Below are 19035 nucleotides of genomic sequence, written 5' to 3'. Positions count from 1 at the left end.
TCGACGGTGTCGTACAGCGTCAAAATGCAAGATTTCAAAAAATTTTTCTTCAAAAAAGTGTTTTTCAGCTGCTGAAACGCACGATTTTCACTAAAACGGATAAGACTGCAATTATTTCCCCGACAACTGAATGCAGCCGTTTAAAAATTGCCTTCCGGGGGTATTTCGACGAGCTGAAGCGGATGGAACAAAAATTTTAGATGTGCGATCAACGGTTCTCGAGATAACTTCGTTCATATCAGAAAATTTTTCATAGTAATTAGCTAAACTTGGCTGTAACTCAACCGCAACAGTTCACAGCTGCTTCAAACTTCTATACTAGGTGTATTTCGACGAGCTGAAGCCGATGGCACCGGAATTTTCCAGGTGCGATCAACGGTTCTCGAGATAACTTCGTTCATATCAGAAAATTTTTCATAGTAATAGCTAAACTTGGCTATAACTCACCCGCAACAGTTCACAGCTGCTTCAAACTTCTATACTAGGTGTATTTCGACGAGCTGAAGCCGATGGCATCGGAATTTTCCAGGTGCGATCAACGGTTCTCGAGATAACTTCGTTCATATCAGAAAATTTTTCATAGTAAAAGATAAAGTTGGCTGTAACTCACCCGCAACAGTTTACAGCCGTTGCTAAACATCGTACTAGGTGTATTTCGTCCTACTGAAGCCGATGAAACAGGAATTTTTCAGGTGCGATCAACGGTTCTTCAGAGAACGTCGACCATAGGGCGTGTTCCGTGGCGGAATATTTTTTCTGTAACTCTATTCTTATTATTAATTTTTCTCAATATGCAAATACTGTAATAATGTCCAGATGCAGCGATAATAAACCACACTATCGCTAAATCTAAAATTTTTAGTTTATTTGCCGAAATGGGGAATTCCCAAATCTATTAAACGCTTTTAGTATTTATTGCTCTAATTCCCACCATTTATTTGGGTCGTTCATATTTAGGAGGGTCAATCATGTAGCGCATACCCTACGGCCCAAACAAGGCCCGACCATCCACCTTCATTTTATGGCCATACTTCTCCCACTCTATTCAAGAATTTATGTGCAAAGGCACATTTAATAGTTAGTTCAATTTTAGTCTCCAACGTTATAACAACGGAACGAATCGGTCGCTATTTCAGTCTTAATCGAAGCACTGTAAATAGTCCGGTTATTGAATTCAAATTCCTCGCCTTTAAATCAACCATCATTGTAAATCGATAAACTTGTGAAAGTGTCTTTTGTGTTTTTTCCTTATAAATAAATAAAATTGTCACATAATAAAAACGACTTGTGCTTATTTTAAAGGTAACATAATCCAACCGTTTGATTCTTCATCCAAGAACAAACATTTTATTGGTCCTTCGAGCCGGATTTTAAATCGCGAGTGAATACCTTTTGACTTTGAACTGGTCGTGGATAAAACCAGTGTACCGCAGTGAAGTGATTATCGTGTACTCTTCGACGTAACTGTGAATCCCGATATCGCAATTAACATTTAAAATCATCGTGAATAACACCAGTGCAGTGTAGTGGCATCCATTCGCGTACACACCTGTGAATTCCGATTCAACAATCATGTCTGAATTATCCGCACTCAGACGCCAACGTGGCCACATTGTTGGTACCATCACGCATCTCAAAAATGCAATCGCCAATTACAAGAATCTAGCAGCTGAACTTCAGGTCCCAGAAAAATTGCACATCGCCGCGGAAGCTCTCAAAACCAAATTTGTGAAGTTTGACGACCTCCAAGAGCAACTGGAAATTCTGGATGAATCAGAAATACCGAAAAGATTGGAAATCGAGGGTCAATATTACGAAGTTCTCGGAGAAGCAACATCCATCATATCTCCTTTGCCCAGATTCAAGAATATCAGAGATCATCAATCGGAGATTCCAGCAAGTAGTTCAGCCGCAGATTCAGCCGCATCACTTCTTGCCCTCATGCGGTTGCCGGAGCTGGAAATTGTGAAATTTGATGGCGAATATGAAAACTATCGACCATTTATTGACACATTCATGTCTGGGATCAATAGCTATCCACAACTATCGAAGGTACACAAACTTCAATACTTCCGCAGCCTTCTTGTTGGGAAAGCTGCAAAGGTCATCGAAGCTCTTCCCAACACAGAAAACAATTATGAAACCGCTTTGGAGATGATTGATAAAAAATACAACTGCGAACGGAAAATCCTCTCCAGACACTGGTGGGCACTTCAAGACCTTCCAGTCATCACAAAGGAAACGCCGGAAATTCTTGGAAATTTTGTGGACACCATCAATCAGCATGTTCGTTCATTGAAGAACCTTAAGCAACCCGTGGAACATTGGGATTTGCCTCTCATCTGTTTGATTCAGTCGAAAATTAGCCCAGAGTTATTTACTCTGTGGGAGCTGAAAATCAAAGACTCCAAGCTGCCCACGTATACCAGCCTGTTGGAATTCTTGGAGAATCGCTCCCAATGCTCAGCACGAATCATGCCAACAATAAACATGGAACGTTCCAGCCACTGCAAACGCGGAAGACAAGCGTTCCTTTCTTCAGAAATAAGCTGTGTCATGTGCAAGGACAATCATAAGGTTGCAAAATGCCCGAAGTTCAAGATACTTTCACCGGAGGAACGCTATAAGGTAATAAAGCAAGCAACTTTATGTATTAACTGTTTCGGTGCTAATCATAACCAGAAGCAGTGTATCTCACGTTTCGATTGCAATCACTGCCACGAACGTCATCATACGCTCCTCCATTTCAACGATCGATCTGTACCCGGGACTTCAACGACCAAGCTCCGTTTAAAGCCTCCAGCCAAGCCCTCGACTCAGTTATCTTCGCAAGAACTCGCATGACTACAAGGGGATCATAGCATCAACACAATCAGAGGTCAGTCTTTCATTATTAATACTTCCACCTGTGATTTGATGGTAACGGCACAATTGAAAGTACTTGATCATTCGCATCATCCGAAGAGGTGTCGCGCTCTTTTGGATACTTGCTCCACCAGCAACTTCATGACGGAACATCTGGCCAATTCCTTGAAACTACCGAAAAGAGAATTTATTGTCCCAATTGGTGCGTTGAATTCAATGAACACTTCAACGAAACACCTGGTCACGGCAACTATATGTTCGCGGATTACCAACTTCAAGAAGACATTGGACTTCCTGACAGTTCCCAACATCTCATCTGTAGTTCCGGACCAACATCTTGATCACCACAGCATCAATATACCAGCCAACCTCCCATTAGCAGACCCGGAATTTTATCAACCTGGACAAATCGACATGCTCTTAGGTTGCGGTATAACGCTCTCAATGCTTGGTACAGCAAAGCTACGGTTATCTTCCAAGGATCAACCAGATTTATATTTGATGAGATCATCGCTCGGTTGGATCATCGGTGGAGAGGCTCCCGTTCGACAATCACCGGTTCTCTTCACATGTCATCTCACAAATATTGCAGATCTACAGCTCGATCTGACAAGGTTCTGGGAGACTGAAGAAGCTACATTGGAACCAAAACCCATTGAGAATGCTTGCGAAGAACATTTTTCCGCTAACTTCTCAAGAGAACCCAGTGGCAGATACGTTGTGGCGCTCCCGTTCAATGAGAAGATTGACAAGCTGGGAGAATCTCGCTCGCGAGCTTATCATCGTTTCAAGGCCTGCGAACGGAAATTACTCCAGAATCCGGAGCTTAAACTTCAATATGATGCAGTTCTCCAAGAATACCTCGATCTTGGGCATATGACTGAAGTAAACAGTCACCACCTCTCCAACCATGGTTATTATCTCCCACACCACGCTGTCTTTAAAGAAGGAAGTCTGACAACAAAGCTCAGAGTAGTCTTCGATGGATCGGCTCAAACTAACACGGGTATCTCCCTAAACGATACTCTTCAGGTTGGCCCCACCATTCAAGGCAGCATCCTTTCTCTTCTGGTGAGGTTTCGGTTACATCAGTATGTTTTAACCGCCGACATTGAGAAAATGTACCGCCAGGTACTGGTGAGGCCAGAAGATCATAAGTATCAACGGATCTTGTGGCGTAACGATGATGGTCCAGTCCGAACCTACCAGCTAAACAGGGTCACTTTTGGACTATCAGCTGCACCTTATCTCGCCATAAGATGTCTACACCAACTGGCTACTGATGAAGCCCATCAATTTCCTACAGCAGCTGGAATCATAAAACGCGACATGTACGTTGATGATCTCTTGACTGGGGCGGAAACAAGAGAACAAGCAGTAGCCATTCGAGACGAAATAGCACAGTTGGTACAACGGGGAGGCTTCAATTTACGTCAATGGGCCTCCAATGACCCCACTCTATTGGAAGATCTAGCACCCGAGGATATCAACCGTCATTTAATCATCACCGATTCTCCTACAATGAAGACTCTAGGTTTATATTGGAAATCTACGAGTGATCACATTAAGTATAAGGTGAAATTATTGGAAGAAAATAGTCCAGTGACAAAACGGGTTGTCCTCTCTGAAACAGCAAAGATCTTTGATCCTTTGGGCCTCCTAGCTCCAGTCATCATCATTGCTAAGACATTTATTCAACGGTTGTGGAAATTAAAACTCAGTTGGGATTCACCACTGCCAGATGATGTGCAAAGGGAGTGGAGAGAATTTTATCAACAGCTGCCAGCGCTGGAAGATCTGCAGTATCCACGTAGGGCTCTCTCCCAACAAACAGAGAAAATTGAACTTCATGGCTTCTGCGATGCCAGTAACATGGCTTATGGCGCCTGCATTTATGTCAGATCCATCAGCTCCAATGGCGCTGTTCAATTGTCTCTGTTGTGTGCTAAATCACGTGTTGCTCCATTGACAGACAAACCTTTCTCACCGCGACTGGAGTTGTGCGGAGCAGTCTTACTAGCCAAGTTGATGGTCAATGTCCGTTCCATCATCCACATCAAGATCCAGAGAGAGATTTATTGGACGGACTCGACTGTGGTCTTACATTGGCTACATACAGCTCCAACGAGACTCCTACCATATGTTGCCAATCGAGTCTCTGAAATTCAACAGAAGTCGAACATCGCCAATTGGAGGCACGTCAGAACTCATGAAAACCCAGCTGACCTGATATCACGAGGACAAATACCAAAGGAATTCATCAAACCCTCATTATGGAAGGAAGGTCCAGCATGGCTTCTCCAAGACGAGCATCATTGGCCTATACTCGAGCTTCACTTTCCGTCCGATCCTCCAGAGTTGAGAAAGCAGTATCCATTTCCCTCATCAACGAAATGTTTTCTGACCATCATGGAACAACGCAGTGGGAACGTACTGTCTTGGTATTCATCACTGACTAAGCTTCAGCGTATTATCGCTTACTGTCGCCGCTGCATAACCCATACCAAGGGTCCACTCACTCCAGATGAGATGACTGCAGCTCTGCACAGTATCACGCACTGGGTTCAGCAGGAAACCTTAGCTCCAGTGATTGCTGTCCTTCGCGATCAGCCCCGCGGGCAGAAGGCTGCCGCCCTAGCGCCCCTCATTAAATTAAATCCATTTTTGGATGAACGGGGAGTGATCCGTGTAGGTGGTCGCTTGAGGAATTCCAATATTCCATTCTCTCAACGTCATCCCATGATCCTGCCTAAAAACCATCATGTTACGGATCTCGTAATACACCAGGAGCACCAACGACATCTTCATGCTGGTGCGCAGGCGACACTCTGCGCCATACGACATCGATTCTGGATCCAGGATGGACGCAACAAAGTACGACACATTATTGGTTCCTGTGTCAAATGCATACGCCACAAACCACCACCAGTAAACTATATAATGGGTAACTTACCGAAGGCACGTGTAACCGAATCTCGTCCTTTCAGCAACGTCGGTGTCGATTATTGTGGGCCTTTCTTTATCAAGGAAAGAAAGATCCGCAACCGGGGACGTGTGAAAGTATGGGTATCAGTGTTCGTCTGTCTTGCTGTGAAAGCAGTACACCTAGAGATTGTCAGTGATTTGACTACCGAAGCTTTCCTGGCTGCATTCCGTCGTTTCATCGCACGGAGAGGACTCTGTGACAACATATATTCCGACAACGGGACCTGTTTTGTTGGAGCCAACAATGAACTCCAAGAAATTTACACATTCCTCCAGAACGCGGATCATCAAGAAAAAATTCAGACATTTGCCACAACAAAGTCTATACAGTGGCATTTCATTCCTCCTCAATCACCGCATTTTGGAGGGCTATGGGAAGCAGCGGTCAAATCTTTCAAGATCCATCTGAAGCGAATTGTTACCAACGAACTCCTGACACTTGAACAGCTCAACACCCTGGTGATCGAAATCGAAGCAGTATTAAACTCCAGGCCTCTGACACCCCTCTCACCAGATCCTAACGACCTACAAGCACTCACCCCGGGTCATTTTTTGATCGGTGAAGCTTTGACAACTTTGAGGGGGCCCGATTTTCGCGAAACTCCATCTAATCGACTTTCAACGTGGCAGCATCTCCAGAAACTGAAACAAGATTTCTGGACTCGCTGGCATCGCGAATACATTAGCGAGCTCAACCTCAGGAATAAGTGGGCGCATGGGCAACACCACATAACTGTGGGTACTATTGTCTTGGTGAAGGAAGATAATTTACCCCCTCAACAGTGGGCCATGGGTCGAGTAGTCCAGATTCATCCGGGAGCAGATGGTGTCATTAGGACAGTAACGCTGCAGACACCCAAAGGGTTGTTAAACAGGAACGTAAGGAAACTGGCGGCTTTGGTAACGATTAATGATGAAAAAATATAATATATTGATCGTTGCACTCTCAATAGGGGAGTATGTTCCGTGGCGGAATATTTTTTCTGTAACTCTATTCTTATTATTAATTTTTCTCAATATGCAAATACTGTAATAATGTCCAGATGCAGCGATAATAAACCACACTATCGCTAAATCTAAAATTTTTAGTTTATTTGCCGAAATGGGGAATTCCCAAATCTATTAAACGCTTTTAGTATTTATTGCTCTAATTCCCACCATTTATTTGGGTCGTTCATATTTAGGAGGGTCAATCATGTAGCGCATACCCTACGGCCCAAACAAGGCCCGACCATCCACCTTCATTTTATGGCCATACTTCTCCCACTCTATTCAAGAATTTATGTGCAAAGGCACATTTAATAGTTAGTTCAATTTTAGTCTCCAACGTTATAACAACGGAACGAATCGGTCGCTATTTCAGTCTTAATCGAAGCACTGTAAATAGTCCGGTTATTGAATTCAAATTCCTCGCCTTTAAATCAACCATCATTGTAAATCGATAAACTTGTGAAAGTGTCTTTTGTGTTTTTTCCTTATAAATAAATAAAATTGTCACATAATAAAAACGACTTGTGCTTATTTTAAAGGTAACATAATCCAACCGTTTGATTCTTCATCCAAGAACAAACAGGGCGAAAGATGTGAATCAAAAAACAGCGTCAGATCGGTATAAAAAATGCGTGCGGTACTACAAAATGATGCCATGCACCCATCGACGGTGTCGTACAGCGTCAAAATGCAAGATTTCAAAAAATTTTTCTTCAAAAAAGTGTTTTTCAGCTGCTGAAACGCACGATTTTCACTAAAACGGATAAGACTGCAATTATTTCCCCGACAACTGAATGCAGCCGTTTGAAAATTGCCTTCCGGGGGTATTTCGACGAGCTGAAGCGGATGGAACACAAATTTTAGATGTGCGATCAACGGTTCTCGAGATAACTTCGTTCATATCAGAAAATTTTTCATAGTAATTAGCTAAACTTGGCTGTAACTCAACCGCAACAGTTCACAGCTGCTTCAAACTTCTATACTAGGTGTATTTCGACGAGCTGAAGCCGATGGCACCGGAATTTTCCAGGTGCGATCAACGGTTCTCGAGATAACTTCGTTCATATCAGAAAATTTTTCATAGTAATAGCTAAACTTGGATATAACTCACCCGCAACAGTTCACAGCTGCTTCAAACTTGTATACTAGGTGTATTTCGACGAGCTGAAGCCGATGGCATCGGAATTTTCCAGGTGCGATCAACGGTTCTCGAGATAACTTCGTTCATATCAGAAAATTTTTCATAGTAAAAGATAAAGTTGGCTGTAACTCACCCGCAACAGTTTACAGCCGTTGCTAAACATCGTACTAGGTGTATTTCGTCCTACTGAAGCCGATGAAACAGGAATTTTTCAGGTGCGATCAACGGTTCTTCAGAGAACGTCGACCATAGGGCGAAAGATGTGAATCAAAAAACAGCGTCAGATCGGTATAAAAAATGCGTGCGGTACTACAAAATGATGCCATGCACCCATCGACGGTGTCGTACAGCGTCAAAATGCAAGATTTCAAAAAATTTTTCTTCAAAAAAGTGTTTTTCAGCTGCTGAAACGCACGATTTTCACTAAAACGGATAAGACTGCAATTATTTCCCCGACAACTGAATGCAGCCGTTTGAAAATTGCCTTCCGGGGGTATTTCGACGAGCTGAAGCGGATGGAACAAAAATTTTAGATGTGCGATCAACGGTTCTCGAGATAACTTCGTTCATATCAGAAAATTTTTCATAGTAATTAGCTAAACTTGGCTGTAACTCAACCGCAACAGTTCACAGCTGCTTCAAACTTCTATACTAGGTGTATTTCGACGAGCTGAAGCCGATGGCACCGGAATTTTCCAGGTGCGATCAACGGTTTTCGAGATAACTTCGTTCATATCAGAAAATTTTTCATAGTAATAGCTAAACTTGGATATAACTCACCCGCAACAGTTCACAGCTGCTTCAAACTTCTATACTAGGTGTATTTCGACGAGCTGAAGCCGATGGCATCGGAATTTTCCAGGTGCGATCAACGGTTCTCGAGATAACTTCGTTCATATCAGAAAATTTTTCATAGTAAAAGATAAAGTTGGCTGTAACTCACCCGCAACAGTTTACAGCCGTTGCTAAACATCGTACTAGGTGTATTTCGTCCTACTGAAGCCGATGAAACAGGAATTTTTCAGGTGCGATCAACGGTTCTTCAGAGAACGTCGACCATAGGGCGAAAGATGTGAATCAAAAAACAGCGTCAGATCGGTATAAAAAATGCGTGCGGTACTACAAAATGATGCCATGCACCCATCGACGGTGTCGTACAGCGTCAAAATGCAAGATTTCAAAAAATTTTTCTTCAAAAAAGTGTTTTTCAGCTGCTGAAACGCACGATTTTCACTAAAACGGATAAGACTGCAATTATTTCCCCGACAACTGAATGCAGCCGTTTGAAAATTGCCTTCCGGGGGTATTTCGACGAGCTGAAGCGGATGGAACAAAAATTTTAGATGTGCGATCAACGGTTCTCGAGATAACTTCGTTCATATCAGAAAATTTTTCATAGTAATTAGCTAAACTTGGCTGTAACTCAACCGCAACAGTTCACAGCTGCTTCAAACTTCTATACTAGGTGTATTTCGACGAGCTGAAGCCGATGGCACCGGAATTTTCCAGGTGCGATCAACGGTTCTCGAGATAACTTCGTTCATATCAGAAAATTTTTCATAGTAATAGCTAAACTTGGCTATAACTCACCCGCAACAGTTCACAGCTGCTTCAAACTTCTATACTAGGTGTATTTCGACGAGCTGAAGCCGATGGCATCGGAATTTTCCAGGTGCGATCAACGGTTCTCGAGATAACTTCGTTCATATCAGAAAATTTTTCATAGTAAAAGATAAAGTTGGCTGTAACTCACCCGCAACAGTTTACAGCCGTTGCTAAACATCGTACTAGGTGTATTTCGTCCTACTGAAGCCGATGAAACAGGAATTTTTCAGGTGCGATCAACGGTTCTTCAGAGAACGTCGACCATAGGGCGAAAGATGTGAATCAAAAAACAGCGTCAGATCGGTATAAAAAATGCGTGCGGTACTACAAAATGATGCCATGCACCCATCGACGGTGTCGTACAGCGTCAAAATGCAAGATTTCAAAAAATTTTTCTTCAAAAAAGTGTTTTTCAGCTGCTGAAACGCACGATTTTCACTAAAACGGATAAGACTGCAATTATTTCCCCGACAACTGAATGCAGCCGTTTGAAAATTGCCTTCCGGGGGTATTTCGACGAGCTGAAGCGGATGGAACAAAAATTTTAGATGTGCGATCAACGGTTCTCGAGATAACTTCGTTCATATCAGAAAATTTTTCATAGTAATTAGCTAAACTTGGCTGTAACTCAACCGCAACAGTTCACAGCTGCTTCAAACTTCTATACTAGGTGTATTTCGACGAGCTGAAGCCGATGGCACCGGAATTTTCCAGGTGCGATCAACGGTTCTCGAGATAACTTCGTTCATATCAGAAAATTTTTCATAGTAATAGCTAAACTTGGCTATAACTCACCCGCAACAGTTCACAGCTGCTTCAAACTTCTATACTAGGTGTATTTCGACGAGCTGAAGCCGATGGCATCGGAATTTTCCAGGTGCGATCAACGGTTCTCGAGATAACTTCGTTCATATCAGAAAATTTTTCATAGTAAAAGATAAAGTTGGCTGTAACTCACCCGCAACAGTTTACAGCCGTTGCTAAACATCGTACTAGGTGTATTTCGTCCTACTGAAGCCGATGAAACAGGAATTTTTCAGGTGCGATCAACGGTTCTTCAGAGAACGTCGACCATAGGGCGAAAGATGTGAATCAAAAAACAGCGTCAGATCGGTATAAAAAATGCGTGCGGTACTACAAAATGATGCCATGCACCCATCGACGGTGTCGTAGAGCGTCAAAATGCAAGATTTCAAAAAATTTTTCTTCAAAAAAGTGTTTTTCAGCTGCTGAAACGCACGATTTTCACTAAAACGGATAAGACTGCAATTATTTCCCCGACAACTGAATGCAGCCGTTTGAAAATTGCCTTCCGGGGGTATTTCGACGAGCTGAAGCGGATGGAACAAAAATTTTAGATGTGCGATCAACGGTTCTCGAGATAACTTCGTTCATATCAGAAAATTTTTCATAGTAATTAGCTAAACTTGGCTGTAACTCAACCGCAACAGTTCACAGCTGCTTCAAACTTCTATACTAGGTGTATTTCGACGAGCTGAAGCCGATGGCACCGGAATTTTCCAGGTGCGATCAACGGTTCTCGAGATAACTTCGTTCATATCAGAAAATTTTTCATAGTAATAGCTAAACTTGGATATAACTCACCCGCAACAGTTCACAGCTGCTTCAAACTTCTATACTAGGTGTATTTCGACGAGCTGAAGCCGATGGCACCGGAATTTTCCAGGTGCGATCAACGGTTCTCGAGATAACTTCGTTCATATCAGAAAATTTTTCATAGTAATAGCTAAACTTGGCTATAACTCACCCGCAACAGTTCACAGCTGCTTCAAACTTCTATACTAGGTGTATTTCGACGAGCTGAAGCCGATGGCATCGGAATTTTCCAGGTGCGATCAACGGTTCTCGAGATAACTTCGTTCATATCAGAAAATTTTTCATAGTAAAAGATAAAGTTGGCTGTAACTCACCCGCAACAGTTTACAGCCGTTGCTAAACATCGTACTAGGTGTATTTCGTCCTACTGAAGCCGATGAAACAGGAATTTTTCAGGTGCGATCAACGGTTCTTCAGAGAACGTCGACCATAGGGCGAAAGATGTGAATCAAAAAACAGCGTCAGATCGGTATAAAAAATGCGTGCGGTACTACAAAATGATGCCATGCACCCATCGACGGTGTCGTACAGCGTCAAAATGCAAGATTTCAAAAAATTTTTCTTCAAAAAAGTGTTTTTCAGCTGCTGAAACGCACGATTTTCACTAAAACGGATAAGACTGCAATTATTTCCCCGACAACTGAATGCAGCCGTTTAAAAATTGCCTTCCGGGGGTATTTCGACGAGCTGAAGCGGATGGAACAAAAATTTTAGATGTGCGATCAACGGTTCTCGAGATAACTTCGTTCATATCAGAAAATTTTTCATAGTAATTAGCTAAACTTGGCTGTAACTCAACCGCAACAGTTCACAGCTGCTTCAAACTTCTATACTAGGTGTATTTCGACGAGCTGAAGCCGATGGCACCGGAATTTTCCAGGTGCGATCAACGGTTCTCGAGATAACTTCGTTCATATCAGAAAATTTTTCATAGTAATAGCTAAACTTGGCTATAACTCACCCGCAACAGTTCACAGCTGCTTCAAACTTCTATACTAGGTGTATTTCGACGAGCTGAAGCCGATGGCATCGGAATTTTCCAGGTGCGATCAACGGTTCTCGAGATAACTTCGTTCATATCAGAAAATTTTTCATAGTAAAAGATAAAGTTGGCTGTAACTCACCCGCAACAGTTTACAGCCGTTGCTAAACATCGTACTAGGTGTATTTCGTCCTACTGAAGCCGATGAAACAGGAATTTTTCAGGTGCGATCAACGGTTCTTCAGAGAACGTCGACCATAGGGCGAAAGATGTGAATCAAAAAACAGCGTCAGATCGGTATAAAAAATGCGTGCGGTACTACAAAATGATGCCATGCACCCATCGACGGTGTCGTAGAGCGTCAAAATGCAAGATTTCAAAAAATTTTTCTTCAAAAAAGTGTTTTTCAGCTGCTGAAACGCACGATTTTCACTAAAACGGATAAGACTGCAATTATTTCCCCGACAACTGAATGCAGCCGTTTGAAAATTGCCTTCCGGGGGTATTTCGACGAGCTGAAGCGGATGGAACACAAATTTTAGATGTGCGATCAACGGTTCTCGAGATAACTTCGTTCATATCAGAAAATTTTTCATAGTAATTAGCTAAACTTGGCTGTAACTCAACCGCAACAGTTCACAGCTGCTTCAAACTTCTATACTAGGTGTATTTCGACGAGCTGAAGCCGATGGCACCGGAATTTTCCAGGTGCGATCAACGGTTCTCGAGATAACTTCGTTCATATCAGAAAATTTTTCATAGTAATAGCTAAACTTGGATATAACTCACCCGCAACAGTTCACAGCTGCTTCAAACTTCTATACTAGGTGTATTTCGACGAGCTGAAGCCGATGGCACCGGAATTTTCCAGGTGCGATCAACGGTTCTCGAGATAACTTCGTTCATATCAGAAAATTTTTCATAGTAATAGCTAAACTTGGCTATAACTCACCCGCAACAGTTCACAGCTGCTTCAAACTTCTATACTAGGTGTATTTCGACGAGCTGAAGCCGATGGCATCGGAATTTTCCAGGTGCGATCAACGGTTCTCGAGATAACTTCGTTCATATCAGAAAATTTTTCATAGTAAAAGATAAAGTTGGCTGTAACTCACCCGCAACAGTTTACAGCCGTTGCTAAACATCGTACTAGGTGTATTTCGTCCTACTGAAGCCGATGAAACAGGAATTTTTCAGGTGCGATCAACGGTTCTTCAGAGAACGTCGACCATAGGGCGAAAGATGTGAATCAAAAAACAGCGTCAGATCGGTATAAAAAATGCGTGCGGTACTACAAAATGATGCCATGCACCCATCGACGGTGTCGTACAGCGTCAAAATGCAAGATTTCAAAAAATTTTTCTTCAAAAAAGTGTTTTTCAGCTGCTGAAACGCACGATTTTCACTAAAACGGATAAGACTGCAATTATTTCCCCGACAACTGAATGCAGCCGTTTAAAAATTGCCTTCCGGGGGTATTTCGACGAGCTGAAGCGGATGGAACAAAAATTTTAGATGTGCGATCAACGGTTCTCGAGATAACTTCGTTCATATCAGAAAATTTTTCATAGTAATTAGCTAAACTTGGCTGTAACTCAACCGCAACAGTTCACAGCTGCTTCAAACTTCTATACTAGGTGTATTTCGACGAGCTGAAGCCGATGGCACCGGAATTTTCCAGGTGCGATCAACGGTTCTCGAGATAACTTCGTTCATATCAGAAAATTTTTCATAGTAATAGCTAAACTTGGCTATAACTCACCCGCAACAGTTCACAGCTGCTTCAAACTTCTATACTAGGTGTATTTCGACGAGCTGAAGCCGATGGCATCGGAATTTTCCAGGTGCGATCAACGGTTCTCGAGATAACTTCGTTCATATCAGAAAATTTTTCATAGTAAAAGATAAAGTTGGCTGTAACTCACCCGCAACAGTTTACAGCCGTTGCTAAACATCGTACTAGGTGTATTTCGTCCTACTGAAGCCGATGAAACAGGAATTTTTCAGGTGCGATCAACGGTTCTTCAGAGAACGTCGACCATAGGGCGAAAGATGTGAATCAAAAAACAGCGTCAGATCGGTATAAAAAATGCGTGCGGTACTACAAAATGATGCCATGCACCCATCGACGGTGTCGTACAGCGTCAAAATGCAAGATTTCAAAAAATTTTTCTTCAAAAAAGTGTTTTTCAGCTGCTGAAACGCACGATTTTCACTAAAACGGATAAGACTGCAATTATTTCCCCGACAACTGAATGCAGCCGTTTGAAAATTGCCTTCCGGGGGTATTTCGACGAGCTGAAGCGGATGGAACACAAATTTTAGATGTGCGATCAACGGTTCTCGAGATAACTTCGTTCATATCAGAAAATTTTTCATAGTAATTAGCTAAACTTGGCTGTAACTCAACCGCAACAGTTCACAGCTGCTTCAAACTTCTATACTAGGTGTATTTCGACGAGCTGAAGCCGATGGCACCGGAATTTTCCAGGTGCGATCAACGGTTCTCGAGATAACTTCGTTCATATCAGAAAATTTTTCATAGTAATAGCTAAACTTGGATATAACTCACCCGCAACAGTTCACAGCTGCTTCAAACTTGTATACTAGGTGTATTTCGACGAGCTGAAGCCGATGGCATCGGAATTTTCCAGGTGCGATCAACGGTTCTCGAGATAACTTCGTTCATATCAGAAAATTTTTCATAGTAAAAGATAAAGTTGGCTGTAACTCACCCGCAACAGTTTACAGCCGTTGCTAAACATCGTACTAGGTGTATTTCGTCCTACTGAAGCCGATGAAACAGGAATTTTTCAGGTGCGATCAACGGTTCTTCAGAGAACGTCGACCATAGGGCGAAAGATGTGAATCAAAAAACAGCGTCAGATCGGTATAAAAAATGCGTGCGGTACTACAAAATGATGCCATGCACCCATCGACGGTGTCGTACAGCGTCAAAATGCAAGATTTCAAAAAATTTTTCTTCAAAAAAGTGTTTTTCAGCTGCTGAAACGCACGATTTTCACTAAAACGGATAAGACTGCAATTATTTCCCCGACAACTGAATGCAGCCGTTTGAAAATTGCCTTCCGGGGGTATTTCGACGAGCTGAAGCGGATGGAACAAAAATTTTAGATGTGCGATCAACGGTTCTCGAGATAACTTCGTTCATATCAGAAAATTTTTCATAGTAATTAGCTAAACTTGGCTGTAACTCAACCGCAACAGTTCACAGCTGCTTCAAACTTCTATACTAGGTGTATTTCGACGAGCTGAAGCCGATGGCACCGGAATTTTCCAGGTGCGATCAACGGTTTTCGAGATAACTTCGTTCATATCAGAAAATTTTTCATAGTAATAGCTAAACTTGGATATAACTCACCCGCAACAGTTCACAGCTGCTTCAAACTTCTATACTAGGTGTATTTCGACGAGCTGAAGCCGATGGCATCGGAATTTTCCAGGTGCGATCAACGGTTCTCGAGATAACTTCGTTCATATCAGAAAATTTTTCATAGTAAAAGATAAAGTTGGCTGTAACTCACCCGCAACAGTTTACAGCCGTTGCTAAACATCGTACTAGGTGTATTTCGTCCTACTGAAGCCGATGAAACAGGAATTTTTCAGGTGCGATCAACGGTTCTTCAGAGAACGTCGACCATAGGGCGAAAGATGTGAATCAAAAAACAGCGTCAGATCGGTATAAAAAATGCGTGCGGTACTACAAAATGATGCCATGCACCCATCGACGGTGTCGTACAGCGTCAAAATGCAAGATTTCAAAAAATTTTTCTTCAAAAAAGTGTTTTTCAGCTGCTGAAACGCACGATTTTCACTAAAACGGATAAGACTGCAATTATTTCCCCGACAACTGAATGCAGCCGTTTGAAAATTGCCTTCCGGGGGTATTTCGACGAGCTGAAGCGGATGGAACAAAAATTTTAGATGTGCGATCAACGGTTCTCGAGATAACTTCGTTCATATCAGAAAATTTTTCATAGTAATTAGCTAAACTTGGCTGTAACTCAACCGCAACAGTTCACAGCTGCTTCAAACTTCTATACTAGGTGTATTTCGACGAGCTGAAGCCGATGGCACCGGAATTTTCCAGGTGCGATCAACGGTTCTCGAGATAACTTCGTTCATATCAGAAAATTTTTCATAGTAATAGCTAAACTTGGCTATAACTCACCCGCAACAGTTCACAGCTGCTTCAAACTTCTATACTAGGTGTATTTCGACGAGCTGAAGCCGATGGCATCGGAATTTTCCAGGTGCGATCAACGGTTCTCGAGATAACTTCGTTCATATCAGAAAATTTTTCATAGTAAAAGATAAAGTTGGCTGTAACTCACCCGCAACAGTTTACAGCCGTTGCTAAACATCGTACTAGGTGTATTTCGTCCTACTGAAGCCGATGAAACAGGAATTTTTCAGGTGCGATCAACGGTTCTTCAGAGAACGTCGACCATAGGGCGAAAGATGTGAATCAAAAAACAGCGTCAGATCGGTATAAAAAATGCGTGCGGTACTACAAAATGATGCCATGCACCCATCGACGGTGTCGTACAGCGTCAAAATGCAAGATTTCAAAAAATTTTTCTTCAAAAAAGTGTTTTTCAGCTGCTGAAACGCACGATTTTCACTAAAACGGATAAGACTGCAATTATTTCCCCGACAACTGAATGCAGCCGTTTGAAAATTGCCTTCCGGGGGTATTTCGACGAGCTGAAGCGGATGGAACAAAAATTTTAGATGTGCGATCAACGGTTCTCGAGATAACTTCGTTCATATCAGAAAATTTTTCATAGTAATTAGCTAAACTTGGCTGTAACTCAACCGCAACAGTTCACAGCTGCTTCAAACTTCTATACTAGGTGTATTTCGACGAGCTGAAGCCGATGGCACCGGAATTTTCCAGGTGCGATCAACGGTTCTCGAGATAACTTCGTTCATATCAGAAAATTTTTCATAGTAATAGCTAAACTTGGCTATAACTCACCCGCAACAGTTCACAGCTGCTTCAAACTTCTATACTAGGTGTATTTCGACGAGCTGAAGCCGATGGCATCGGAATTTTCCAGGTGCGATCAACGGTTCTCGAGATAACTTCGTTCATATCAGAAAATTTTTCATAGTAAAAGATAAAGTTGGCTGTAACTCACCCGCAACAGTTTACAGCCGTTGCTAAACATCGTACTAGGTGTATTTCGTCCTACTGAAGCCGATGAAACAGGAATTTTTCAGGTGCGATCAACGGTTCTTCAGAGAACGTCGACCATAGGGCGAAAGATGTGAATCAAAAAACAGCGTCAGATCGGTATAAAAAATGCGTGCGGTACTACAAAATGATGCCATGCACCCATCGACGGTGTCGTACAGCGTCAAAATGCAAGATTTCAAAAAATTTTTCTTCAAAAAAGTGTTTTTCAGCTGCTGAAACGCACGATTTTCACTAAAACGGATAAGACTGCAATTATTTCCCCGACAACTGAATGCAGCCGTTTGAAAATTGCCTTCCGGGGGTATTTCGACGAGCTGAAGCGGATGGAACAAAAATTTTAGATGTGCGATCAACGGTTCTCGAGATAACTTCGTTCATATCAGAAAATTTTTCATAGTAATTAGCTAAACTTGGCTGTAGCTCAACCGCAACAGTTCACAGCTGCTTCAAACTTCTATACTAGGTGTATTTCGACGAGCTGAAGCCGATGGCACCGGAATTTTCCAGGTGCGATCAACGGTTCTCGAGATAACTTCGTTCATATCAGAAAATTTTTCATAGTAATAGCTAAACTTGGCTATAACTCACCCGCAACAGTTCACAGCTGCTTCAAACTTCTATACTAGGTGTATTTCGACGAGCTGAAGCCGATGGCATCGGAATTTTCCAGGTGCGATCAACGGTTCTCGAGATAACTTCGTTCATATCAGAAAATTTTTCATAGTAAAAGATAAAGTTGGCTGTAACTCACCCGCAACAGTTTACAGCCGTTGCTAAACATCGTACTAGGTGTATTTCGTCCTACTGAAGCCGATGAAACAGGAATTTTTCAGGTGCGATCAACGGTTCTTCAGAGAACGTCGACCATAGGGCGAAAGATGTGAATCAAAAAACAGCGTCAGATCGGTATAAAAAATGCGTGCGGTACTACAAAATGATGCCATGCACCCATCGACGGTGTCGTAGAGCGTCAAAATGCAAGATTTCAAAAAATTTTTCTTCAAAAAAGTGTTTTTCAGCTGCTGAAACGCACGATTTTCACTAAAACGGATAAGACTGCAATTATTTCCCCGACAACTGAATGCAGCCGTTTGAAAATTGCCTTCCGGGGGTATTTCGACGAGCTGAAGCGGATGGAACAAAAATTTTAGATGTGCGATCAACGGTTCTCGAGATAACTTCGTTCATATCAGAAAATTTTTCATAGTAATTAGCTAAACTTGGCTGTAACTCAACCGCAACAGTTCACAGCTGCTTCAAACTTCTATACTAGGTGTATTTCGACGAGCTGAAGCCGATGGCACCGGAATTTTCCAGGTGCGATCAACGGTTCTCGAGATAACTTCGTTCATATCAGAAAATTTTTCATAGTAATAGCTAAACTTGGATATAACTCACCCGCAACAGTTCACAGCTGCTTCAAACTTCTATACTAGGTGTATTTCGACGAGCTGAAGCCGATGGCACCGGAATTTTCCAGGTGCGATCAACGGTTCTCGAGATAACTTCGTTCATATCAGAAAATTTTTCATAGTAATAGCTAAACTTGGCTATAACTCACCCGCAACAGTTCACAGCTGCTTCAAACTTCTATACTAGGTGTATTTCGACGAGCTGAAGCCGATG

General features: G+C 42.3%; 1 protein-coding gene across 1 annotated transcript; it reads left to right on the top strand.

Annotated features, from left to right (window-relative positions):
- The first annotated feature begins 2916 nt into the window (after window positions 1-2916).
- On the top strand, window positions 2917-7388 carry LOC135171664 (uncharacterized). The gene is made up of 3 exons (XM_064138289.1): window positions 2917-6750; window positions 7035-7283; window positions 7380-7388. Exons 1-3 carry the CDS (start codon window positions 2917-2919, stop codon window positions 7386-7388), a joined length of 4092 nt encoding a protein of 1363 aa, XP_063994359.1.
- Window positions 7389-19035: the final 11647 nt, after the last annotated feature.

The sequence above is a fragment of the Diachasmimorpha longicaudata genome, unplaced genomic scaffold (genome assembly GCF_034640455.1).
Source record: "Diachasmimorpha longicaudata isolate KC_UGA_2023 unplaced genomic scaffold, iyDiaLong2 ctg00000072.1, whole genome shotgun sequence".
In the NCBI taxonomy this organism is placed as follows: domain Eukaryota; kingdom Metazoa; phylum Arthropoda; class Insecta; order Hymenoptera; family Braconidae; genus Diachasmimorpha; species Diachasmimorpha longicaudata.
The sequence above is the reverse complement of the archived record's forward strand: the minus strand, read 5'-3'. Positions and strand labels throughout refer to the sequence as shown.

Coding starts and splice junctions, on each gene's coding strand:
- LOC135171664 (XM_064138289.1), top strand. CDS start 2,917: ATGGTAACGGCACAATTGAAAGTACTTGATCATTCGCATCATCCGAAG. Junction 6,751..7,034: donor TAAGGAAACTGGCGGCTTTG/GTAACGATTAAT, acceptor GTTCATATTTAG/GAGGGTCAATCATGTAGCGC.